Source organism: Pelophylax lessonae (assembly GCF_965119305.1).
Source record: "Pelophylax lessonae genome assembly, chromosome: 7".
NCBI lineage: Eukaryota > Metazoa > Chordata > Amphibia > Anura > Ranidae > Pelophylax > Pelophylax lessonae.
In genome coordinates, this window is record NC_138774.1 from 554610 (window position 1) to 582458 (window position 27849).

At 55.0% G+C, this 27849-nt stretch overlaps 1 protein-coding gene across 2 annotated transcripts in view; it reads right to left on the reverse strand.

Annotated features, from left to right (window-relative positions):
• Positions 1–27849, reverse strand: part of BRWD3 (bromodomain and WD repeat domain containing 3) — a 100080-nt gene that overhangs the window by 64259 nt on the left and 7972 nt on the right. For both annotated transcript variants that reach the window (XM_082263367.1, XM_082263366.1), the window contains exons 7-13: positions 24242–24402; positions 23880–24101; positions 18091–18191; positions 17529–17599; positions 12223–12323; positions 10129–10169; positions 1805–1909 (exon numbers count right to left, since the gene is read on the reverse strand). In XM_082263367.1, the coding sequence (XP_082119493.1) occupies positions 1805–1909; positions 10129–10169; positions 12223–12323; positions 17529–17599; positions 18091–18191; positions 23880–24101; positions 24242–24402 (802 nt within the window). The remainder of the gene's footprint in view (positions 1–1804; positions 1910–10128; positions 10170–12222; positions 12324–17528; positions 17600–18090; positions 18192–23879; positions 24102–24241; positions 24403–27849) is intronic.

Here is a 27849-nt window from a genome sequence, read left to right on the forward strand (position 1 = left end):
CTCATTTCCTCCTCGGTCCCGCACTATCCTCATTTCCTCCTCGGTCCCGCACTATCCTCATTTCCTCCTCAGTCCCGCACTATCCTCACTTCCTCCTCAGTCCCGCACTATCCTCATTTCCTCCTCGGTCCCGCACTATCCTCATTTCCTCCTCAGTCCCGCACTATCCTCACTTCCTCCTCAGTCACGCACTATCCTCACTTCCTCCTCAGTCCCGCACTATCCTCACTTCCTCCTCAGTCCCGCACTATCCTCACTTCCTCCTCAGTCCCGCACTATCCTCACTTCCTCCTCAGTCACGCACTATCCTCACTTCCTCCTCAGTCCCGCACTATCCTCACTTCCTCCTCAGTCCCGCACTATCCTCACTTCCTCCTCAGTCCCGCACTATACTCACTTCCTCCTCAGTCCCGCACTATCCTCATTTCCTCCTCAGTCCCGCACTATCCTCATTTCCTCCTCAGTCCCGCACTATCCTCATTTCCTCCTCAGTCCCGCACTATCCTCATTTCCTCCTCAGTCCCGCACTATCCTCACTTCCTCCTCAATGCCGCACTATCCTCACTTCCTCCTCAGTCCCGCACTATCCTCATTTCCTCCTCAGTCCCGCACTATCCTCATTTCCTCCTCAGTCCCGCACTATCCTCATTTCCTCCTCGGTCCCGCACTATCCTCACTTCCTCCTCGGTCCCGCACTATCCTCATTTCCTCCTCGGTCCCGCACTATCCTCACTTCCTCCTCAGTCCCGCACTATCCTCACTTCCTCCTCAGTCCCGCACTATCCTCACTTCCTCCTCAGTCCCGCACTATCCTCACTTCCTCCTCAGTCCCGCACTATCCTCACTTCCTCCTCAGTCACGCACTATCCTCACTTCCTCCTCAGTCCCGCACTATCCTCACTTCCTCCTCAGTCCCGCACTATCCTCACTTCCTCCTCAGTCCCGCACTATACTCACTTCCTCCTCAGTCCCGCACTATCCTCATTTCCTCCTCAGTCCCGCACTATCCTCATTTCCTCCTCGGTCCCGCACTATCCTCACTTCCTCCTCAGTCCCGCACTATCCTCACTTCCTCCTCAATGCCGCACTATCCTCACTTCCTCCTCAGTCCCGCACTATCCTCATTTCCTCCTCAGTCCCGCACTATCCTGACTTCCTCCTTAATGCCGCACTATCCTCACTTCCTCCTCAGTCCCGCACTATCCTCACTTCCTCCTCAGTGCCGCACTATCCTCACTTCCTCCTCAGTCCCGCACTATCCTCACTTCCTCCTCAGTCCCGCACTATCCTCACTTCCTCCTCAGTCCCGCACTATCCTCACTTCCTCCTCAGTCCTGCACTATCCTCATTTCCTCCTCAGTCCCGCACTATCCTCACTTCCTCCTCAGTCCTGCACTATCCTCACTTCCTCCTCAGTTCCGCACTATCCTCATTTCCTCCTCAGTCCAGCACTATCCTCATTTCCTCCTCAGTCCCGCACTATCCTCATTTCCTCCTCAGTCCAGCACTATCCTCATTTCCTCCTCAGTCCCGCACTATCCTCATTTCCTCCTCAGTCCCGCACTATCCTGACTTCCTCCTTAATGCCGCACTATCACCATTTCCTCCTCAGTCCCACACTATCCTCATTTCCTCCTCAGTCCAGCACTATCCTCATTTCCTCCTCAGTCCCGCACTATCCTCATTTCCTCCTCAGTCCAGCACTATCACCATTTCCTCCTCAGTCCCGCACTATCCTCACTTCCTCCTCAGTCCCGCACTATCCTCACTTCCTCCTCAGTCCCGCACTATCACCATTTCTTACCCAGGCATTCTGCTGGTCATATCCAGTACAATCATCTTCCACTCCTGCTGCTGGTAGTGCCAGATCCGCGCTGTCCCATCTCTGCTTCCACTGACAAAGCACAATCTGCAGAACCAATCACAGGGGGCCATTATTAAAGACCACGTCTGGAGGACTGAACGTTCACTGGGGACCTCTGACCTCCACGCCATCATACAGAGGACAGCAGGTCAGTACATAACACAGGTCTGGATGGATCTGGGCCGCCCTGTCCTACCAGAACCTCCTCACTCATCGATCAGCATGAGAAGAAAAGACAACAAATCTTCAACACCAACTAAAGAGAATTCATTGTTACATTGTAACAGAAAACAGAATGCAATAATCTGTAGATCTCATAAACCCGGATTTTATTCACAATAGAAAATAGAAAACGTATCAAAGGTTTAACCCGAGAAAATGATCCATTTCAAGAAAAAAAAAATGAAATTGATGGCAGCAACATGTCTCAAAAAAGTGGGGGCAGGACAACAAAAAGCAGGCGGAGTAACAAGGAGGAGCTGGAAAAATATTTTACAACTAATGAGGTGAATTGGTAACAGGTCAGTAACATGATTGGGTATAAAAGAGCATCTTAGAGAGTCTGAGAAGGAAAGATGGGCTGAGGTTCCATTTCAGATTAGTGTTCCTCATCCTAAAATTGTAAAGATTTGAAATCTTTTATCATTTACAGCACAGATCATCAAAGAGTTCCAAGAATCTGGAGAAATCTCTGTGTGAAAGGACAAGGCCGAAACCCAATACTGGATGGCGGTGATCTTGGGGCCCTCAGGGGGGCGCTGCACTATAAGCAGGCATGACTGTGTGATGGACATCACTGTGTGGGCTCAGGAATACTTCCACATATCACTGTCTGTGAACACAGCTCGCCGTGCCATCCAGAAATACAAAGTAAAAATCCATCCTGAAGAGAAGAAGCTGTATCCGAACATTATCCAGAAACGCTGCCGTCTTCTCTGGGCCACACTTCATTATAAATGGTCTGTTGCAAATTGGAAAACTATTCTTTAGACCAAAGCGCATTATAAATGGTCTGTTGCAAAGTGAAAAACTGTTCTCTGGGCAAAAGCTCATTTACAATGGTCTGTTGCAATGTGGAAAACTGTTCTCTGGGCAAAACCTCATTATAAATGGTCTGTTGCAAAAGTAGAAAACTGTTCTCTGGGCAAAACCTCATTATAAATGGTCTGTTGCAAAAGTAGGAAACGGTTCTCTGGGCCAAAGCTCATTAAAAAATGGTCTGTTGCAATGTGGAAAACTGTTCTCTGGGTCAAAGCTTATTTAAAACAGTATGTGGCAAAGTGAAAGACTGTTCTTTGGGCCAAAGCCCATTTAAAAAGGTCTGTTGCAATGTGGAAAACTGTTCTATGGAACAAAGCTCGTTTAAAATGGTCATTTAACCATTTACCAACCGCCCGCCACAGTTTTACGTCAGTCCTTTGACGCTAAATACTTTTTTGAAAATGGCGGGCGATCGGTTTTCTGATAAGGGTGGTCCCATCGGCGGATTCGCAGCGGGATCACCCTTACGGTGCGGCGGAAGAGGTGCCCCCCATCCTGCCGTGTCCCGGCCGTTTTCCCCCGCTTACCGGACCCGCCGGCAGCGGGAAAAACGATCCGGTACCGGATCCTCTGAGACCGGAAGTAGAGTTAGAGCCATCTTGCTCTCTCATCTCTATGGTCTTGGAGGACTGGAGCAACATCAAACGTCGTTGCCTAGCAAATGGTTTAAAGGTTTTAGTGTAGGTGTGAGGTCTTTTTGACCCTGGATCTCACAATAAAGAGGTCCTGTCATGCCTATTTCTATTACAAGGGATGTTTACATTCCTTGTAATAGGAATAAAAATGATCACAATTTTTCTTTTTTTTTAAAACTGTAAAAATAAAAAATAATAAATAAAATAAACAGGAAAAAAAAATAGCTTTAGCTCGCGCGCAGAAGCGAACGCATAAGCAAGTCCCGCCCACATATGTAAACGGTGTCAGATGTGAGGTATCACTGTGATCGTTAGAGCGAGAGCAATAATTCTATCCCCCGACCTCCTCTAACTCTAAGCTGGTAACCTGTAGAAATTTTTAAAGTGTCGCCTATGGGGATTTTTATGTACCAATGTTTGTCGCTATTCCGTGAGCGTGCGCAATTTTGAAGCATGACATGTTGGGTATCTATTTACTCGGTGTAACATTATCTTTCCTATTATGGAAAAAAATTGGGCTAACATTAATGTTTTCTTATTTTTTAATTAAAATAAGTGAAATTTTACCAAAAAATTTGCGTTTGGAAGGCCGCTGCGCAAATACGGTGTAAAAAAAAAAAATATTGCAATGATCTCTATTTTATTCTCTAGGGCAAGGCTCGACAAACCCCGGGCGCCAGGTCGCATTGGCGACTAGAATTAGCGACCTGGCGCCTGGGGTGCACTCCAAGAGGTGTCCGGTCCTTTTGCGCCCCCCCCCCCAAACACTCACCGAGTGCACGGACTTCCGCGCCGTCTGAAAATTGAGGCCGCGGCTTTTCGGCCTTCTTCACTGAGAGAACGGGGAACTGGCGCCCTCTTGTGGTGGCCGGGAGTTTTACAAGCAGTAAACTAATGGCAGTTTCCCCTGCCTGTCCATCTCCTTCCCTAAGAGGAGATGAGAGGGAAGTTTTTGCAGGCTTAATCTCCCTGTCCACTTACCTTTGCTTAAAAGATAAGTGGACAGGGAGTGTGGTGGTTATTATTATATTTTTTAAATTATTAAAAAAATAATAATTTTTCTTTTTTTTTTTAATTATTTAAAAAAAAATTTTTTCAATTTTAAAAAAAAATTATTTTTCTATTTTTTTTCAATTATTATAAAAAAAATGATATTATATAATAATATAATTTTTTTTTTTTCCTCATCGCCATGCCACAGCTGAAAGCCCCTTTCACACGGGCTGTCTGATCAGGTCCGCCTGTCAGTTTCTCAGGCAGACCTGATCGGAACCTTGAGTCTCCTCTATGGAGCGGTAATCTGCCACCATCTGATCCTGTCCGCCAAAAGCAGACGGATGGTGGTTCTATTTTCTATCCATCCCGTGGATCGGATCAGATGACATCGGATGGAAACAGACAGACAGTCTGTTTCCATCCGATTGCGCTATAGAGGAGAGTGGGGTTCTCGTCGTCTTTGTGTAAATTTAGTATGTTATTTTTTGGAAATAAAGCTTGGTTGTTTGTTTAAAAAAAAAAAAAAAAAAACTGGCTCCTAACTTTTTTAGCTGGCTCCTAGATTTCAGGAAAATTTGTCAAGCCCTGCTCTAGGGTCTCTGCTAAAAAAAAATATATATAATGTTTGGGGGTTCGAAGTAGTATTCTAGTAAAAAAAAAAAACAGATTTTAGCTTTGTAACACCAAGTGTCAAAAATAGGCCCGGTCTTAAAGTGGTTAAAATGGTCTGTTGCAATCTGGAAAAGTGTTCTCTTGGCCAAAGCTCATTTTAAATGATTTGTTGCAAAGTGAAAAACCGTCCTGTGGTCCAATAAATCTAAATTTCACATTCTTTTTGGCAAGCATGGGCAATGTGTCCTCGGGACTAAAGGGATGAGGGACTGTCCGGCTTGTTATCAGCACTCAGTTCATAAGCCTTCATCTCTGATAGTATGGGGGTGGGGAGGGGGCATTAGTGTATGTGGAATGTGCAGCTTCTAGATCTGGAAAGGCACCATCAATGCTGAAAGATAAATCCAGGTGTTGGAGCAGCAAATTCTCTCATCCAGACGTCTTTTTCAGAGAAGGTCTTGCATATTTTATCAGGACAATGCTAACTCCATACTGCATCTATGACACCAGCATGGCTTCCTAGTAGAAGAGTCCGGGGGATAAACGGGCCTGCCTGCAGTCCAGACCTTTCACCAACTGAAAATATAAAAAATACAACAGGACTGTTGAGCAGTTAGAATCCTATATCAGGCAAGATTGGGACAACGATCCACTCCAAAAACTCCAGCAACTGGTCTCCTCACTTCCCAGACATTTAGAGAGTGTTGGGAAAAGAAGAGTGAAGGCTACGCTGGGCTAAACATGGCCCCACCCCCACTTCGAGACGTGTTGGCGCCATCAATGTCGGTTACCTTATTTTGTTTCATGAAACGGTCCATTTTCTGTGTTTCAACATTTAATTTGTTTTCTATTGTGAATAAAATCCGGGTTTAGGAGATCTGCAGATCGTTGCATTCGGTATTTACGGACATTTTACACAGCGCCCCAACTTTTTTGGCATTGGGGTTGTAGGAGTGTTTATCTTCATGCTGAACAATTCTCCATCCAGAATGGGACAGGAAGAGGCCAAAGCGGAGGTTTAATCTGCTTACATTGTGCCTCCCTGGCTCCTCGCCAGATTAGAAGGTAATTCATTCACAGAATCCCTCGCTGCTTCTTTCTATTTTAGGAATAAACTGCCCTTAGCCCCCTGTCCTCAGCTCCCCTCCGCAGCCCACGTCCTCAGCTCCCCTCCGCAGCCGACCTCCTCAACTCCCCTCCGCAGCCCACGTCCTCAGCTCCCCTCCGCAGCCCACGTCCTCAGCTCCCCTCCGCAGCCCACGTCCTCAGCTCCCCTCCGCAGCCCACGGCCTCAGCTCCCCTCCGCAGCCCACGGCCTCAGCTCCCCTCCGCAGCCCACGGCCTCAGCTCCCCTCCGCAGCCCACGGCCTCAGCTCCCCTCCGCAGCCCACGGCCTCAGCTCCCCTCCGCAGCCCACGGCCTCAGCTCCCCTCCGCAGCCCACGGCCTCAGCTCCCCTCCGCAGCCCACGGCCTCAGCTCCCCTCCGCAGCCCACGTCCTCAGCTCCCCTCCGCAGCCCACGTCCTCAGCTCCCCTCCGCAGCCCACGTCCTCAGCTCCCCTCCGCACCCGACGTCCTCAGCTCCCCTCCGCACCCGACGTCCTCAGCTCTCCTCCGCAGCCCACGTCCTCAGCTCCCCTCCGCAGCCGCCGTCATCTGCTCCCCTCCGCAGCCCACGTCCTCAGCTTCCCTCCGCACCCGACGTCCTCAGCTCCCCTCCGCAGCCCACGTCCTCAGCTACCCTCCGCAGCCCACGTCCTCAGCTACCCTCCGCAGCCCACGTCCTCAGCTACCCTCCGCAGCCCACGTCCTCAGCTACCCTCCGCAGCCCACGTCCTCAGCTACCCTCCGCAGCCCACGTCCTCAGCTCCCCTCCGCAGCCCACGTCCTCAGCTCCCCTCCGCAGCCCACGTCCTCAGCTCCCCTCCGCAGCCCACGTCCTCAGCTCCCCTCCGCAGCCCACGTCCTCAGCTCCCCTCCGCAGCCCACGTCCTCAGCTCCCCTCAGCAGCCCACGTCCTCAGCTCCCCTCCGCAGCCCACGTCCTCAGCTCCCCTCCGCAGCCGCCGTCATCTGCTCCCCTCCGCAGCCCACGTCCTCAGCTTCCCTCCGCACCCGACGTCCTCAGCTCCCCTCCGCAGCCCACGTCCTCAGCTTCCCTCCGCACCCGACGTCCTCAGCTCCCCTCCGCAGCCCACGTCCTCAGCTCCCCTCCGCAGCCCACGTCCTCAGCTCCCCTCCGCAGCCCACGTCCTCAGCTCCCCTCCGCAGCCCACGTCCTCAGCTCCCCTCCGCAGCCCACGTCCTCAGCTTCCCTCCGCAGCCCACGTCCTCAGCTCCCCTCCGCAGCCCACGTCCTCAGCTCCCCTCCGCAGCCCACGTCCTCAGCTCCCCTCCGCAGCCCACGTCCTCAGCTCCCCTCCGCAGCCCACGTCCTCAGCTCCCCTCAGCAGCCCACGTCCTCAGCTCCCCTCCGCAGCCCACGTCCTCAGCTTCCCTCCGCAGCCCACGTCCTCAGCTTCCCTCCGCAGCCCACGTCCTCAGCTCCCCTCCGTAGCCCACGTCCTCAGCTTCCCTCCGCAGCCCACGTCCTCAGCTTCCCTCCGCAGCCGCCGTCATCTGCTCCCCTCCGCAGCCCACGTCCTCAGCTTCCCTCCGCAGCCCACGTCCTCAGCTCCCCTCCGCACCCGACGTCCTCAGCTTCCCTCCGCAGCCCACGTCCTCAGCTCCCCTCCGCAGCCCACGTCCTCAGCTTCCCTCCGCAGCCCACGTCCTCAGCTCCCCTCCGCAGCCCACGTCCTCAGCTCCCCTCCGCAGCCCACGTCCTCAGCTCCCCTCCGCAGCCCACGGCCTCAGCTCCCCTCCGCAGCCCACGGCCTCAGCTCCCCTCCGCAGCCCACGGCCTCAGCTCCCCTCCGCAGCCCACGGCCTCAGCTCCCCTCCGCAGCCCTCCGCAGCCCACGGCCTCAGCTCCCCTCCGCAGCCCACGGCCTCAGCTCCCCTCCGCAGCCCACGGCCTCAGCTCCCCTCCGCAGCCCACGTCCTCAGCTCCCCTCCGCAGCCCACGTCCTCAGCTCCCCTCCGCAGCCCACGTCCTCAGCTCCCCTCCGCACCCGACGTCCTCAGCTCCCCTCCGCACCTGACGTCCTCAGCTCTCCTCCGCAGCCCACGTCCTCAGCTCCCCTCCGCAGCCGCCGTCATCTGCTCCCCTCCGCAGCCCACGTCCTCAGCTTCCCTCCGCACCCGACGTCCTCAGCTCCCCTCCGCAGCCCACGTCCTCAGCTACCCTCCGCAGCCCACGTCCTCAGCTACCCTCCGCAGCCCACGTCCTCAGCTACCCTCCGCAGCCCACGTCCTCAGCTACCCTCCGCAGCCCACGTCCTCAGCTACCCTCCGCAGCCCACGTCCTCAGCTCCCCTCCGCAGCCCACGTCCTCAGCTCCCCTCCGCAGCCCACGTCCTCAGCTCCCCTCAGCAGCCCACGTCCTCAGCTCCCCTCCGCAGCCCACGTCCTCAGCTCCCCTCCGCAGCCGCCGTCATCTGCTCCCCTCCGCAGCCCACGTCCTCAGCTTCCCTCCGCACCCGACGTCCTCAGCTCCCCTCCGCAGCCCACGTCCTCAGCTTCCCTCCGCACCCGACGTCCTCAGCTCCCCTCCGCAGCCCACGTCCTCAGCTCCCCTCCGCAGCCCACGTCCTCAGCTCCCCTCCGCAGCCCACGTCCTCAGCTCCCCTCCGCAGCCCACGTCCTCAGCTCCCCTCCGCAGCCCACGTCCTCAGCTCCCCTCCGCAGCCCACGTCCTCAGCTACCCTCCGCAGCCCACGTCCTCAGCTACCCTCCGCAGCCCACGTCCTCAGCTACCCTCCGCAGCCCACGTCCTCAGCTTCCCTCCGCAGCCCACGTCCTCAGCTCCCCTCCGCAGCCCACGTCCTCAGCTCCCCTCCGCAGCCCACGTCCTCAGCTCCCCTCCGCAGCCCACGTCCTCAGCTCCCCTCCGCAGCCCACGTCCTCAGCTCCCCTCCGCAGCCCACGTCCTCAGCTCCCCTCCGCAGCCCACGTCCTCAGCTCCCCTCAGCAGCCCACGTCCTCAGCTCCCCTCAGCAGCCCACGTCCTCAGCTCCCCTCAGCAGCCCACGTCCTCAGCTCCCCTCCGCAGCCCACGTCCTCAGCTTCCCTCCGCAGCCCACGTCCTCAGCTTCCCTCCGCAGCCCACGTCCTCAGCTCCCCTCCGTAGCCCACGTCCTCAGCTTCCCTCCGCAGCCCACGTCCTCAGCTTCCCTCCGCAGCTTCCCTCCGCAGCCGCCGTCATCTGCTCCCCTCCGCAGCCCACGTCCTCAGCTTCCCTCCGCAGCCCACGTCCTCAGCTCCCCTCCGCACCAGACGTCCTCAGCTCCCCTCCGCACCCGACGTCCTCAGCTTCCCTCCGCAGCCCACGTCCTCAGCTCCCCTCCGCAGCCCACGTCCTCAGCTTCCCTCCGCAGCCCACGTCCTCAGCTCCCCTCCGCAGCCCACGTCCTCAGCTTCCCTCCGCAGCCGCCATCTGCTCACCCCCCTACTTCCAGTACTGAGGCCAGGGTTTCCTCAGTACTGGAAGATCCCAAAAAAACTTCCTCTAATAAAGGCTGGCTTCTCAGTACTGGAAGATCCCCAATACTACCCCTGCTAATGAAGGCCAGGATCTCAAACCTGAAAGATCTCCAGTATAACCTCCTCTAATAAAGGCCAACATCTTAATAATGGAAGATCCCAATACAACCTCAGCACTGGAAGATCCCCAATACAACCTTCTCTAATGAAGGCCAGGATCTGAATAATGGAAGATCCCCAATACAACCTCCTCTATTGAAGGCTGGAATCTCAGTACTGAAAGATCCTCAATATAACCTCCTGGAATGAATGCCGGGATGAGCAGAGGAAAGACACAATAATGATCATTAATCTGAGCAGGGATGAACAGGAAGATACGGGAATGATCAATACTTACCGATCGCTGTTATTGCAGAACTGAACCGCTATGACTTTATCCTGAAAAACAAGAAAAATCAGATCACTCTCATTGATCAGATCATTGTCATACAGATCACTCTCATTGATCAGATCATTGTCCTACAGACCGATCACTCTCATTGTCAGATCATTGTCATACAGATAACTCTCATTGATCAGATCATTGTCATACAGACCGATCACTCTCATTGATCAGACCATTGTCATACAGACAGATCACTCTCATTGATCAGACCATTGTCATACAGATCACTCTCATTGATCAGATCATTGTCATACAGACAGATCACTCTCATTGATCAGACCATTGTCATATAGATCACTCTCATTGATCAGATCATTGTCATACAGACCGATCACTCTCATTGATCAGATCATTGTCATACAGATCACTCTCATTGATCAGACCATTGTCATACAGACAGATCACTCTCATTGATCAAATCATTGTCACACAGACAGATCACTCTCATTGATCAGATCATTATCATACAGATCACTCTCATTGATCAGACCATTGTCATACAGATAACTCTCATTGATCAGATCATTGTCATACAGACCGATCACTCTCATTGATCAGATCATTATCATACAGACAGATCACTCTCATTGATCAGATCATTGTCATACAGACCGATCACTCTCATTGATCAGACCATTGTCATACAGACCGATCACTCTCATTGATCAGATCATTGTCATACAGACAGATCACTCATTGATCAGACCATTGTCATACAGACAGATCACTCTCATTGATCAGATCATTGTCATACAGACAGATCACTCTCATTGATCAGACCATTGTCATACAGACCGATCACTCTCATTGATCAGATCATTGTCATACAGACCGATCACTCTCATTGTGGGTGAGGGGGGGGGGGGAGGGTACACCAGGCTGTATCGCCTTCACTATATAGAACAGCCAGAAGTGTGTTTAACCCCTTGGCGACTCGCACACAGTATTTTAGTAGTAATGTAGTAGAAATTTTACTGCGGGCGAGTGGCAGGTACAGCCACCATCGCGTCCCTGTACTTCGGGATCTGCACATGCGCACTAGAGCGTCCCGTGGGCGCACAGGAGCGCATTCCCATGACCGCGGTCTACATCAGACACAGCGGATCACGGTGCTTAATACCCAGCCGAGCAGTCGGGGTATCATGTGACCAATCATAGCGATCACATGATAATGTAAACAAAATGTCATGAATGGATTTCCATTCATGAACAGCCGGCTTACGGTTGTGATTTGTGATTGGACAACAGAAATCACATGGTACCTGGCTACCTGAACCATGTGATTAGCTGCAGCCAATCACAGATCACAACCATAAGCAAGCCGTTTATGGATGTTAACCCATTCACGACAGCTAAAACTATTTCTTATACAGTGATCATCAATGTATAAGCAATGATCAGTGTAAAAAAAATCCCTGATACCCCGCCCCCACCCCCCCTCCACATAGTACTGTGACACTGAGCTACTCTGATGACAGGATGTAAAAAAATTAAAATTAAAAAAAAAAAAAAGGGCTTAAAAAAATAAAAATATGATTTGTTTTTTTTTTTTTACACATATTGTCACCAGTCAGTATATCTTCACCACACCAGTTATATGACGCTGTAATGCTCTGATGACAGGACGTAAAAAAAATAATAAAAAAATTGAAAGTAAAAAATATTGTTTTTTTTAGAAATTTTGGTTATATAATAAACAATAAAAAATCCCAGGTGATCCCCACTGAAAGAAAGCGCTATTTCTGTGAAAAAAATATACATTTTGTTTGGGTACAGCGTTGTATGACCGCACAATTCCCACTTATAAATGTTTGCGTGGAGAAAAGCTTTTATAAAAGCACAGCAGTGCAATGATTACAGAATATACCTGCAGCACCCCCTGCTGGAATGATCTGTTATTGCAGCACAACCTAAACATTTCCAGAGCAACACTGGATTTCAGCACCCCAGACATGTGCACTAGGAGGGCGCAGGATTGCCCCTCTGAACAGAGGGCAGGACTCTCGTTCTGGCAGGGGGCATAGCATGTTCCTAACATCATCTTACCACATGGCCCTCCAGCTCAGCAATCTTCTCAGGTTCCTCGGAGCCCAGATAATATATTCTGATGATGTGGTCTGTGCTGCCTGTAGCTATGAACATCCCACCTGAGAAAACAGAAGGAAAAGTAATGAACAAGCAATGCCAGGCTGTAATATACTGCCCTCCAGGCCACTCTCAGCTCCACCTATCAGAACAGGAAAAAAATACATGTAATGTTCCTGATCTGTTCCACGACTGTGCCCCCCCCGCTGTGTACAAACCCAGCTCCATAAAGACATTGGGTGACCAGATTGGTGTGGTGAGAACTGGAGTATCCTGCATATGCACAGAGCCCTGACCTCAACCCTACTCAACAAATTTGGGATGAATTGGAATGCTGATGTTGAGTCAGGCCTTATTATTGGGGCCCAACGCAAGGCCCAACGTGTGAGCCAGGTCCTCTTTCTGGCACCAAACGTGTGATCCAGGTCCTCTTTTTGGTGCCCAGCGTGAGGCCCAACGTGTGAGCCAGGTCTTCTTTTTTGGCGCCCCCAAAGTGTGAGCCAGGTCTTCTTTTTCGGCGCCCAACGTGTGAGCCAGGTCTTCTTTTTCGGCGCCCAACGTGTGAGCCAGGTCTTCTTTTTTGGCGCCCAACGTGTGAGCCAGGTCTTCTTTTTTGGCGCCCAACGTGTGAGCCAGGTCTTCTTTTTTGGCGCCCAACGTGTGAGCCAGGTTTTCTTTTTTGGCGCCCAACGTGTGAGCCAGGTCTTCTTTTTTGGCGCCCAACGTGTGAGCCAGGTCTTCTTGTTTGGCGTCCAATGTGTGAGCCAGGTCTTATTTTTTGGTGCCCAACGAACTGGCTTACACATTGGTCCTCACATTGGACGTCAAAAAGAAGAGCTGGCTCACACGTTGGGTCTCACATTGAGCGCCAAAAAAAAAAAGACCTGGTTCACACCTTCAGCCTCACATAGGTCTTTTTGGTGCCCAATGTGAGGCTCAACATGTGAGCCAGCACTTCTTTTTAGTGCCCAAGGTGTAAGCCAGGTCCTCTTTTTGGCACCAAACGTGTAATCCAGGTACTCTTTTTGGTGCCCAACGTGAGGCCCAACATGTGAGCCAGGTCTTCTTTTTCGGCACACATTCTCACATTTTAGGCACCAAAAAGACGACCTATGTGAGGCCCAATGTGTGAGAAAGGTCTTCTTTTCGCTGCCCAATGTGAGGCCCAACATGTGAGCCAGGTCTTCTGTTTCGGCACCCAAAGTTTGAGCCAGGTTCTCTTTTTGCCGCCCAACACGTTAGCCAGCTTGTCTTGTTGGCATCCAATGTGAGGCCCAATGTATGACCGGGTCTTTGTTTTTGGTGCCCAATGTGAGGCCCAACGTGTGAGCCAGGTCATCTCATTCAACATCAGTACTTGACCTCACAAATGAGCACAAATTCCCACAGACACCCTCCAAAATCTTGTAGAAAATCATGGAGGATGTTAGCCAGAAAGGGGGCAACTCCTTATTAATGGCCATGGGGGAAAATGGGTGCAGTACCTAATGGCCATGGTTTTTTGAATAGGATGTCCAACAAGTTCATATAGGTGTGTATAATGTAAATCGACTGCATCAGTGCTCAAAATTTCAAGTCCTGAGCTACTAGCCAGGCCTTAAGGGTTACTCGCCACCAGTTGTCCCACCCAACCCCTACCCCGCCCCTCCCCTAATTCCGCCCCTAAACATGCCCTCATAAATTATCTCATAAAATTACACTTAAATGTTTATGCAGGAATGCAGAAGTTACAAAAATAAATATAACAAATTTATCAGTGCCCATCAGTGCAGCCTCATCAGTGCCCATGAATGCAGCCTCACCAGTGCCCATCAATGCAGCCTCACCTTTGCCCATCAATGCAGCCTCACCTGTGCCCATCAATGCAGCCTCACCTGTGCCCATCAATGCAGCCTCACCTGTGCCCATCAATGCAGCCTCACCTGTGCCCATCAATGCAGCCTCACCTGTGCCCATCAATGCAGCCTCACCTGTGCCCATCAATGTAGCCTCACCTGTGCCCATCAATGCAGCTTCACCTGTGCCCATCAATGCAGCTTCACCTGTGCCCATCAATGCAGCCTCACCTGTGCACATCAATGCAGGCTCACCTGTGCCCATCAATGCAGCCTCACCTGTGCCCATCAATGCAGCCTCACCTGTGCCCATTAAAACAGCCTCACCAGTGCCCATCAATGCAGCCTCACCTGTGCCCATTAAACAGCCTCACCAGTGCCCATCAATGCAGCCTCATCTGTGCTCATCAATTCAGCCTCATTTGTGGCCATCAGCCTGATCAGTGCCCATGAACACAGCCTCACCTGTGCCCGTCAATGCAGCCTGACAAGTGCAGGGGGAAGAGGGTGGAGAGGAAGAGGAAAGCCAGCCGGATAATCACAGAGCGGAGATCGCCCGCTGTAACAGCTCTTGTTTGAATTGCTGGGCGCTCTCCATCACACATAGTCCCGCCTCTTGGATTGGCTCCTATGAGAGATGTCACACGTCCCAGCATTGGACTGGTGTTCTGTCTAGCAAAGGAGCTTGGCCAGGAGGCGGGGCTATGTGTGACGGCGAGCGCCGGGCAATTCAAATGAAAATTGGTACAGCGGGGCGATCCCCGCTCTGTGATTATCCGGCCGGCTTTCCTCTTCCTCTCCTCTGTCTTCCCCTGGGCGATCGATGGGAGAACGGCTCCTGAGGCAGCCCCACACTCGTCCTCAATCATTTTCCACTCACAAAATGCGAGCAGACGAGTGGAAAATTTGAGGGCTGGACTACATTATTGTATAGGAATAGGATTACAGGAGTCACATGACCTGACTGTGCCAGCTCAGGAAGGATTTACTTCTTTAACCCTTTGAGGGAAAATGATCTCCAAGCTCTGAAAGCAGCCATGCCAAGTTTAAGTGAAGCGACCAGTCCATGTAATTCCCCATCATCAGTTCTCTGTACTGCCTGCAACCAGAATCCAGAAAAAATCTCACATGTGCAGTGGGAGAGACTCTACTGTGTAACTTCTGTCAGCAACCAGATTCAAACGTCCAAACCAGGAGTGAATCCGAAGTCCAGACAAGAAATATCTTACAACCGACCACTGCTTACATCAGGCCTCCTATAGGTGAAAGATAGTGAGGAGGGAGGAGCCTACAAGCACCGGTGCGGACTGTGAGAAGAGGAGGAAAGCGAGCTCTGCGATATCACTGCACACAGCAGGTATGGATTACCGTATATACTCGAGTATAAGCCGACCCGAATATAAGCCGAGGCAATTATTTTACCACAAAAAACTGGGAAAACGTATTGACTCGAGTATAAGCCTAGGGTAGGAAATGCAGCAGCTACCGGACCCAACTGGACCACCACCAGACCCAAAACAGGGGCTGCAGGTATGGTGCAGGAGATGGTAATGGCAAGGCACAGTATAGGGTTCAGGCATGGCACAGTATATGGTTCAGGCATGGCACAGTATATGGTTCAGGCATGGCACAGTATATGGTACAGGAGATGATACAGGGATGGCACAGTATATGGCACAGTATATTGTTCAGGCATGGCACAGGAGATGGTACAGGCATGGCACAGTATAGGGCACAGGAATGGCACAGTATATGGTACAGGCATGGCACAGTATATGGCACAGGAGATGGTACAGGGATGGCACAGGAGATGGTACAGTATATGGTTCAGGCATGGCACAGTATATGGTACAGGCATGGCACAGGAGATGGTACAGGGATGGCACAGGAGATGGTACAGTATATGGTTCAGGCATGGCACAGTATATGGTACAGGGATGGTACAGTGTATGGTTCAGGCATGGCACAGGAGATGGTACAGGGATGGCACAGTATAGGGCACAGGCATGGCACAGTATATGGCACAGTTTATGGTTCAGGCATGGCACAGGAGATGGTACAGGCATGGCACAGTATAGGGCACAGGCATGGCACAGTATAGGGCACAGGCATGGCACAGTATAGGGCACAGGCATGACAGTATATGGCACAGTATATGGCACAGTATATTGTTCAGGCATGGCACAGGAGATGGTACAGGCATGGCACAGTATAGGGCACAGGCATGGCACAGTATATGGTTCAGGCATGGCACAGTATATGGCACAGTATATGGTTCAGGCATGGCACAGGAGATGGTACAGGCATGGCACAGTATATGGTACAGGGATGGCACAGTATATGGTACAGGCATGGCACAGTATATGGCACAGGTATAGCACAGTATATGGTACAGGGATGGCACAGTATATGGTACAGGGATGGCACAGTATATGGCACAGTATATGGTACAGGAGATGGTACAGGCATGGCACAGGAGATGGTACAGGGATGGCACAGTATATGGTACAGGGATGGCACAGTATATGGTACAGGGATGGCACAGTATATGGTACAGGAGAAGCAGTGCTGTGGGCATGGTACCGGAGAATCTCCTGAGGAGATGCGGGGCTGTGTGCGGAGTCGTCTCACTTACCTTTCCGCCTTACATTTAAAAACAGCGCCGCCTGGCGCCAATACGTCACCGCACATGCGCTGTCTGCCCTGGAATAGCCGAATGTGTATGGGCTTTCCCGAGCGGCGGCGGCGCATGCACACTGACTGGGGAAAATGTAAGTGAGACTGTGACTCGAGTATAAGCCGAGGGGGGCTTTTCAGCATAAAAAAAAGATGCTGAAAAAGTCGGCTTATACTCGAGTATATACGGTATATATATATTTTCTTTTTTAATTGTGTTTAACTCCTTCCTATCCAGTCCCAACATCACTTTCATAGGGTCAGTACACCCAGGGGTGAGAAGGATCCACAAGTACACGATAGGGAGCCAGTCCCACCAGTTCCTGATCATTACTGGGAACCAAGAGCTGCCTTTGACAGCGCGGTCCCTGTGCTGAGCTCAGAAACATCAGCCGGCCAATGGGGCCCATGTGCAGAGTGTGGGTGTGAAAGCTCCTTCCTCCATGTGTGTTACATGGGTGGCAACAGGTTAATATTACTTTAAGAAAGGGGACCTCAAAGTATCAGAAACTCCCCCCACATGTTTCTTTTTGTACCCTGAAAATACTTTACATTGAGAACTTTGGTAAAACACGGATGTCTGAATTTTGGTGTGCAGGAGTTTGTTGTGGGATTCCCATTGGCTGAGAGTTCCCATTGAGGCGTTCATTGTACGGGGGATGGGAGGATTATATGCAGAGTTTATAAGACCTGGCAATACAAACACCAACCCATTACCCTCCCCCCCCCCCTGATATCCAGGGCTACAATCCTTACCTGAGCTAAAGGATGAGCAGGAGATCTGAACTCCGGGCCGCGACCGCTCTGCGAATTTCACCGGACGATCGCTGTACAGAGAAGAGAGGAACATTGATCTCTGATTAGCACCTGAGCACAAAATCTGCTTTATTGTCATCCGGGGGGGGGGGGGGGGGGGAATGGTATTTGAGCTCTGCAGAGTGTAAGATCAGCTCCCTGCCCCCGGTTTTCTGACAGCTCAGACAAGCTGTATAAATTCTGCGCTTTAAATAAAGTTTAAGAGAAGACTGCAGATAAACAGGTACAACCTTTGTAGGAGGATTTGTTTTATCTCTGTGTATTACCTGAGCCCAGTCACTTCTCAGGGTGTGTGTAAAGGTTTACAACCACTTTAAAGCCCAACTCTGGGCAAATAAAAAAATGATCCCTTGCAGTGGGGCTGTGCAGCACCACAATGGCCCCTCCCACCAGCCATGATCTGCCTGCATTGTATAGAGAAGCACAGAATCCAGAGATGACATCACAGTATATATAATAAGGTATGTAATGAGCAGAATTTACTCTAATGTATCGGACTTACTTGAAGGTCATTGTGTCCACATTGCACTGCCAGAAGCAGATGGCCCCATCAGCACCAGTAGATGTGAGGTATCGAGTTTTCCTATTTGTAGAGGGGCAGAACTGGGAAGAGAAAGACACCAATCAATGGGGAGGGGCAGAACTGGGAAGAGAAAGACACCAATCAGAGGGGAGGGGCAGAACTGGGAAGAGAAAGACACCAATCAATGGGGAGGGGCAGAACTGGGAAGAGAAAGACACCAATCAATGGGGAGGAAGAAGAAATGGAACTTTGCTCAACAACGGTGACATTATTCAACCTTTATTTTCACTTAAAACGCAACAAAAAGAAAAGAAATAAACTTCAGAAATACAAATCCCATTTCTTTCTCTATCACATAGGGACACAGGAATTCAGGGACTGTCAGGTTATACTGCCACCTACAGGACGACTGGATACTAATAAGAGAATGATTGTGACATAGCCTTCCCTACTCCCAGCATGCCTCAGTCATTTGCTAGAGCCCCAAGAGGACCTTATCCTACAAAGAGCGTTGTCTGGTGTTGAGAACTTCCTTCCTACCCCAGATAGTGTCACCTCAAGCAGGACACCCTTCTTCTGTCCTCATGTCCGCCTTCTGGTCATCAGGAGGTTGTTTTCTACCATAGCTTAGATGTTGTTCAGGTTCTTTCCCAGACATGGTCTCCTTCGGAAAAAGTGACTCTCTACCCTTTCTCTCTCTCCTACTGACCCACACCGTCCTCCGTCCTACTGACCCACACCGTCATCCGCCCTACTGACCCACACCGTCATCCGCCCTACTGACCCACACCGTCCTCCGCCATACTGACCCACACCGTCCTCCGCCCTACTGACCCACACCGTCCTCCGCCCTACTGACCCACACCGTCCTCCGCCCTACTGACCCACACCGTCCTCCGCCATACTGACCCACACCGTCCCACACCGTCCTCCGCCTACTGACCCACACCGTCCTCCGCCCTACTGACCCACACCGTCCTCCGCCCTACTGACCCACAACGTCCTCCGCCCTACTGACCCACACCGACCTCCGCCCTACTGACCCACACGACCTCCGCCTTTCTGACCCACACCGACCTCCGCCTTACTGACCCACACCCTCCTCCGCCCTACTGACCCACACCCTCCTCCGTCCTACTGACCCACACCGTCCTCCGCCCTACTGACCCACACCGTCCTCAGCCCTACTGACCCACACCGTCCTCAGCCCTACTGACCCACACCGTCCTCAGCCCTACTGACCCACACCGTCCTCAGCCCTACTGACCCACACCGTCCTCAGCCCTACTGACCCACACCGACCTCCGCCCTACTGACCCACACCGACCTCCACCCTACTGACCCACACCGACCTCTGCCTTTCTGACCCACACCGTCCTCCGCCTTACTGACCCACACCATACTGACCCACACCCTCCTCCGCCCTACTGACCCACACCCTCCTCCGCCCTACTGACCCACACCCTCCACCGCCCTACTGACCCACACCATACTGACCCACACCGTCCTCCGCCCTACTGACCCACACCATACTGACCCACACCCTCCTCCGCCCTACTGACCCACACCCTCCTCCGCCCTACTGACCCACACCCTCCTCCACCCTACTGACCCACACCCTCCTCCACCCTACTGACCCACACTGACCTCCGCCCTACTGACCCACACCCTCCTCCGCCCTACTGACCCACACCCTCCTCCACCATCCTGACCCACACCATACTGACCCACACCGTCCTCCGCCCTACTGACCCACACCCTCCTCCGCCCTACTGACCCACACCCTCCACCGCCCTACTGACCCACACCATACTGACCCACACCGTCCTCCGCCCTACTGACCCACACCCTCCTCCGCCCTACTGACCCACACCCTCCTCCGCCCTACTGACACACACCCTCCTCCGCCCTACTGACCCACACCGTCCTCCGCCCTACTGACCCACACCCTCCTCCGCCCTACTGACCCACACCCTCCTCCGCCCTACTGACACACACCCTCCTCCGCCCTACTGACCCACACCCTCCTCCACCCTACTGACCCACACCCTCCTCCGCCCTACTGACCCACACCATACTGACCCACACCGTCCTCCGCCCTACTGACCCACACCATACTGACCCACACCCTCCTCCGCCCTACTGACCCACACCCTCCTCCGCCCTACTGACCCACACCCTCCTCCGCCCTACTGACCCACACTGACCTCCGCCCTACTGACCCACACCCTCCTCCGCCCTACTGACCCACACCCTCCTCCACCATCCTGACCCACACCATACTGACCCACACCGTCCTCCGCCCTACTGACCCACACCCTCCTCCGCCCTACTGACCCACACCCTCCTCCGCCCTACTGACCCACACCCTCCTCCGCCCTACTGACCCACACCCTCCTCCGCCCTACTGACCCACACCGTCCTCAGCCCTACTGACCCACACCGTCCTCAGCCCTACTGACCCACACCGTCCTCAGCCCTACTGACCCACACCGTCCTCCGCCCTACTGACCCACACCGTCCTCAGCCCTACTGACCCACACCGTCCTCAGCCCTACTGACCCACACCGTCCTCAGCCCTACTGACCCACACCGTCCTCAGCCCTACTGACCCACACCGACCTCTGCCTTTCTGACCCACACCGACCTCCGCCTTACTGACCCACACCGTCCTCCGCCCTACTGACCCACACCATACTGACCCACACCCTCCTCCGCCCTACTGACCCACACCCTCCTCCTCCCTACTGACCCACACCCTCCTCCATCCTACTGACCCACACCCTCCTCCACCCTACTGACCCACACCCTACTGACCCACACCGTCCTCCGCCCTACTGACCCACACCGTCCTCCACCCTACTGACCCACACCGTCCTCCACCCTACTGACCCACACCCTACTGACCCACACCGTCCTCCGCCCTACTGACCCACACCCTCCTCCGCCCTACTGACCCACACCCTCCTCCGCCCTACTGACCCACACCCTCCTCCGCCCTACTGACCCACACCGACCTCCGCCTTACTGACCCACACCGACCTCCGCCCTACTGACCCACACCGTCCTCCGCCCTACTGACCCACACCGTCCTCCGCCCTACTGACCCACACCGTCCTCCGCCCTACTGACCCACACCGTCCTCCGCCCTACTGACCCACACCGTCCTCCGCCCTACTGACCCACACCGTCCTCCGCCCTACTGACCCACACCGTCCTCCGCCCTACTGACCCACACCGTCCTCCGCCCTACTGACCCACACCGTCCTCCACCCTACTGACCCACACCGTCCTCCGCCCTACTGACCCACACCCTCCTCCGCCCTACTCACCCACACCCTCCTCCGCCCTACTCACCCACACCCTCCTCCGCCCTACTGACCCACACCGTCCTCCGCCCTACTGACCCACACCGTCCTCCACCCTACTGACCCACACTGTCCTCCACCCTACTGACCTACACCCTCCTCCGCCCTCCTCACCCACACCCTCCTCCGCCCTACTCACCCACACCCTCCTCCGCCCTACTCACCCACACCCTCCTCCGCCCGTCCTCCGCCCTACTGACCCACACCCTCCTCCGCCCTACTGACCCACACCCTCCTCCGCCCTACTGACCCACACGACCTCCGCCTTACTGACCCACACCGACCTCCGCCTTACTGACCCACACCGACCTCCGCCTTACTGACTCACACTGTCCTCCGCCCTACTGACCCACACCGTCCTCCGCCCTACTGACCCACACCGTCCTCCACCCTACTGACCCACACCGTCCTCCACCCTACTGACCCACACCCTCCTCCGCCCTACTGACCCACACCCTCCTCCGCCCTACTGACCCACACCCTCCTCCGCCCTACTGACCCACACCGTCCTCCGCCATACCGACCCACACCGTCCTCCGCTGTGTCAGTCAATGAACGAAAGAGAAATCCAATTTTACATCAAGAACAAAAAATCCTTTTCTTTATGAAATTATTTTAGAATCCAGCATTGAAGGAAGGGGCAACGAAGGAAAGGGCGGCTAAGACAGGCGAAAGAGGAAGCGAGGAAAGGGACAGCGAGGGGAAGGAAAGGGGCAGCGAGGGGAAGGAAAGGGGCAGCGAGGGGAAGGAAAGGGACAGCGAGGGAAGGAAGGGGCAGCGAGGGGAAGGAAAGGGACAGCGAGGGGAAGGAAAGGGACAGCGAGGGGAAGGAAAGGGACAGCGAGGGGAAGGAAAGTGACAGCGAGGGGAAGGAAAGTGAAAGCGAGGGGAAGGAAAGGGACAGCGAGGGGAAGGAAAGGGCAGCGAGGGGAAGGAAGGGGCAGCGAGGGAAGGAAGGGGAAGGAAGGGACAGCGAGGGGAAGGAAGGGACAGCGAGGGGAAGGAAGGGAAGGGGCAGCGAGGGAAGGAAGGAAGGGAAGGGGCAGCGAAGGAAGGAAGGAAGGAAGGGAAGGGGCAGCGAGGGAAGGAAGGAAGGAAGGGAAGGGGCAGCGAGGGAAGGAAAGAAGGGGCAGCGAGAGAAGGAAAGGACAGCGAGGGAAGGAAAGGACAGCGAGGGAAGTAAAGGACAGCGAGGGAAGTAAAGGACAGCGAGGGAAGTAAAGGACAGCGAGGGAAGTAAAGGACAGCGAGGGAAGGAAGGAAGGAAGGAAGAAAGGAAGGAAGGGAAGGGGCAGCGAGGGAAGGAAGGAAGGGGCAGCGAGGGAAGGAAGGAAGGGGCAGCGAGGGAAGGAAAGGACAGCGAGGGAAGGAAAGGACAGCGAGGGAAGGAAAGGACAGCGAGGGAAGGAAAGGACAGCGAGGGAAGGAAAGGACAGCGAGGGAAGGAAAGGACAGCGAGGGAAGGAAAGGACAGCGAGGGAAGGAAAGGACAGCGAGGGAAGGAAAGGACAGCGAGGGAAGGAAAGGACAGCGAGGGAAGGAAAGGACAGCGAGGGAAGGAAAGGACAGCGAGGGAAGGACGGGGCAGCGAGGGAAGGACGGGGCAGCGAGGGAAGGACGGGGCAGCGAGGGAAGGACGGGGCAGCGAGGGAAGGACGGGGCAGCGAGGGAAGGACGGGGCAGCGAGGGAAGGAAGGGACAGCGAGGGAAGGAAGGGACAGCGAGGGAAGGAAGGGACAGCGAGGGAAGGAAGGGACAGCGAGGGAAGGAAGGGACAGCGAGGGAAGGAAGGGACAGCGAGGGAAGGAAGGGACAGCGAGGGAAGGAAAGGACAGCGAGGGAAGGAAAGGACAGCGAGGGAAGGAAAGGACAGCGAGGGAAGGAAAGGACAGCGAGGGAAGGAAAGGACAGCGAGGGAAGGAAAGGACAGCGAGGGAAGGAAAGGACAGCGAGGGAAGGAAAGGACAGCGAGGGAAGGAAAGGACAGCGAGGGAAGGAAAGGACAGCGAGGGAAGGAAAGGACAGCGAGGGAAGGAAGGGGCAGCGAGGGAAGGAAGGGGCAGCGAGGGAAGGAAGGGGCAGCGATGGAAGGAAGGGGCAAGGGGCAGCGAGGGAAGGAAGGGGCAGCGAGAGAAGGAAGGGACAGCGAGGGAAGGAAGGGACAGCGAGGGAAGGAAGGGACAGCGAGGGAAGGAAGGGACAGCGAGGGAAGGAAGGGACAGCGAGGGAAGGAAGGGACAGCGAGGGAAGGAAGGGACAGCGAGGGAAGGGGCAGCGAGGGAAGGGGCAGCGAGGGAAGGAAAGGACAGCGAGGGAGTGCAGGTAAGGAGAGTAAAACTCGTGGAAGGCTGGATAGTTTGCCAACGCTCTGTCACTGGACCCCGAATGCGGGAATGTTACCTGTATGGAAGTAATGGATGCCGTGTGACCCTGCAGTACAGCAATGGGAGCACACGTCCGCAAGCACCACACACGGACCACCTTGTCACAACTGCCGGCTGCGATCAGCGTGTTCTCATAGTTCACCGCCATGTCGGAGATCTCCGCCGAGTGCCCGCGCAGCGTGGAGAGGAGTCTACCGTCATCTGTGGCCCAAATCTTCACCAGACAATCGTCTGAGCCCTGCCGGAGAGACGGGCGAATAATCAGAACTAACCAATTAGATCTTGGCTAAAAGTGAGATTTACATTTCTCTTCTCTCACCACAACTCCTCGAAATTCATTCACACAACATTCAACGCGTTTCTATTCCCGAAACTCACCGTGAAGATTCTCCGCCCACTTCGGTCGAAGGCCACGCAGTAGACGGAGGACAGGTGACCCAGAATCCTCCGGTGCATTTTCATGTGCTGATAGGAGGAGGAGGGGAAGATGTACTGGAAGCAGGAGCAGCCGGTCAGCGCTCTGGAGGACTCCGCTTTCACTGCGAATTCAAAATGGAAAAACACAACGTCAATATTCTGCGTCCGATCGAGAAAGATGACAATGTTTACTGTGCTCCTCTATCCCACCTGCAGGCCTGGGACCCCAATGGAGGGGGCCACCAACTTACACCACGTAGAGGGCAGGAAGACCAGCGAAGGTGTTAGAATGGACACAGCAGAGATGTTCGGCTGTCACTTTCCCCGATTGCGGTGGCCGGGGAAGAAGCTAATGGAGCCCAATCTGCACTCTATCAGCTTCAGTGGAGGGCCTCATAGACCCCCGATGTCCCAATAAAGAGGACCTGAACCCGAAATCTAATCTCTTCCCTCTCTTCCAACTGGAGGATATTGTTTATTTATTTAAAGATTTATTTTGAGTAAGCGTGAATAACGTCTGCGATTCGGGGCCCTGGCAGCCATGCGGCACGCCTGCGGACTTGTGGGTTCCCTCAAAGACTGGTCAGAAAACGTCGCCATCTTTACACGCCTGTGCGGAGGGACTCAATCAGGACCCAACAGCCGGGCATATTTGCGCATGCACCCTAATAGCATTATCAGAGGAAGGGGGGGGGGGTGTAGGGTACTGAAGCTCGTCGTTGTTGGGATCAGACATTTCACCACCTCCTTCCCCCATGGCTTTGTTTCCCCCAGCGCCCCCCCCATCCCCCCCAGCGGCTCTCCTCTCCCCCCCATCCCCTGCCCCCCCAGCAGCTCCCCCCCCCCATCATCCCCCCCATCCCCTGTCCCCCCCAGCCTCCAGTGGCCCCCTCTCTCCACAGCAGCTCTCCCCCCAGTCTCCAGCAGCCCCCACACCCAGGCCTCCAGTGGTTCTCCCTCCTCCTAACCCAGCCTCCAGTGGCTCTCCCCACCCAGCCTCCGGTGGCTCTCCTCTCCCCCCCCCCCCCACCCCCTGTCCCCCTCAGTCTCCAGTGGCCCCCTCTCTCCCCAGCAGCTCTCCCCCAGCCTCCAGCAACCCCCCCCCCACACGCAGCCTTCAATGGCTCTCTCTCTCTCTCTCCCCCTCACCCAGCCTCCAGTGGCTCCCCCCCCACCCAGCCTCCAGTGGCTCTCCCCCCCCCCCACCCAGCCTCCCCCCCACCCAGCCTCCAGTGGCTCTCCCCCCCCCTCACCCAGCCTCCAGTGTCTCTCTCCCCCCACCCAGCCTCCAGTGGCTCCCCCCCCCTCACCCAGCCTCCGGTGGCTCTCTCCCCCCCCCCCCAGCCTCCAGTGGCTTTCTTCCCCTCACCCAGCCTCCAGTGCCTCGCTCTCACCCCCCTCACCCAGCCTCCAGTGCCTCGCTCTCACCCCCCTCAATGGCTTGAGAGATCTCATTCTAGTGCTGACAGTACAGACTACAGGGATTCCAATTGGTCAGCAACGTCAGATGGACGGCGCTGACCAATCAGCAACTGTATAGCCTTTACTGTCAGGAGAGGAGAGAAAGCCGCAGAGATTTTAAATCCCTAGACCGGTAAAGCCTCTCTCCCCAGCCTCCAGCAGCTCTCTCTCTCCCCAGCTTCCAGCAGCTCTCTCTCTCCCCAGCTTCCAGCAGCTCTCTCTCTCCCCCCAGCTTCCAGCAGCTCTCTCTCCCCCCAGCCTCCGGCGGCTCTCTCTCTCTCCCCCCAGCCTCCAGCGACTCTCTCTCTCCCCAGCCTCCAGCAGCTCTCTCTCCCCCCAGCGGCTCTCTCCCCCCAGCCTCCAGCGGCTCTCTCTCCCCCCAGCCTCCAGCAGCTCTCTCTCTCTCCCCAGCCTCCAGCGGCTCTCTCCCCAGCCTCCAGCGGCTCTCCCTCTCTCTCCCCAGGCTCCAGCAGCTCGCTCTATCTCCCCCCAGCCTCCAGATGCTCGCTCTCCCTCCAGCGGCTCTCCCTCTCTCCCCAGCCTCCAGCGGCTCTCCCTCTCTCCCCAGCGGCTCTCCCTCTCTCTCCCCAGCCTCCAGCGGCTCGCTCTCTCTCTCCCCAGCCTCCAGCGGCTCGCTCTCTCTCCCCAGCCTCTCTCTCTCCCCCCAGCGGCTCTCTCCCTCCCAGCAGCTCTCTCTGTCCCCAGCCTCCAGCGGCTCTCTCTCTCTCCCCAGCCTCCAGCGGCTCTCTCTCTCTCTCTCTCTCCCCAGCCTCCAGCGGCTCTCTCTCTCTCTCCCCAGCCTCCAGCGGCTCACTCTCCCCCCAGCCTGCAGCGGCTCTCTCTCCCCCCCCGGCGGCTCTCTCTCCCCAGCAGCTCTCTCTCTCCCCCCCAGCCTCCAGCAGCTCTCTCTCTCCCCAGCGGCTCTCTCTCTCCCCAGCCTCCAGCGGCTCTCTCTCTCTCCCCAGCCTCCAGCGGCTCTCTGTCTCTCCCCAGCCCCCGGTGGCTCTCCCTCCCCCCCCTCAGACTCCAGCAGCTCTCTCCCTTCCCAGCGGCTCTCCTCCCCCCCAGCCTCCAGCAGCTCTTTCTCCCCAGCCTCAAGCGGCTCTCCCTCCAGCAGCTGTCCTCCCCCCAGCCTCCAGCAGCTCGCTCTCCTCCCAGCCTCCGGTGGCTCTCCCTCCCCAGCGGCTCTCCTCCCCCCAGCGGCTCACTCTCCTCCCCCCCAGCCCCCCCCCCCCCCCGATGGCTTGAGATCTCATTCTAGTGCTGACAGTACAGACTAAAGGGATTCTAATTGGAGAGCAACGTCAGATGGACAACGCTGACCAATCAGCAAACGTATAGCCTGTACTGTCAGGAGAGGAGAGAAAGCCGCAGAGATTTAGACCGGTGAAGCCTCTCTCCCCGGCCTCTGGCGGCTCCCTTTCTCTCCCCGGCCTCTGGCGGCTCCCTTTCACCCCCCAGGCCTCTGGTGGCTCCCTTTCACCCCCCAGGCCTCTGGCGGCTCCCTTTCACCCCCCAGGCCTCTGGCGGCTCCCTTTCACCCCCCAGGCCTCTGGCGGCTCCCTTTCACCCCCCAGGCCTCTGGCGGCTCCCTTTCTCCCCCCAGGCCTCTGGCGGCTCCCTTTCTCCCCTCAGGCCTCTGGCGGCTCCCTTTCACCCCCCAGGCCTCTGGCGGCTCCCTTTCTCCCCCCAGGCCTCTGGCGGCTCCCTCTCTCTCCCCGGCCTCCGCCACCTTCCCCTCAGCCTCCAGTGGCTCCCCCAACTGCCCAGGGAGGCACGGCATTGCCCAGGGAGGCCCTGGGAGGGGCGCCATTGCACAGGGGTGCAAAAAGGAGACTTTTCTGACCAACAAAGTCTTCTGATCTGGATGTTTTCCCTCCTATTAACATTAGTGGAATGGCACCGCGACCCCACAATGTGCCTGTGTGCTTCCATCAGAATACGGCTTCCTTCTGTCATGAACATAGATATCAGATATTCTAGCCGCCCCCATACAAAGCTAGCCGAGAATAGCTTGTATAAGATCTGGAACATTTATTGAACAAACTCACACAGAATATATACCCCACCAGGTCAGGTGCCTGATTACATTATCATATGCAGATGAA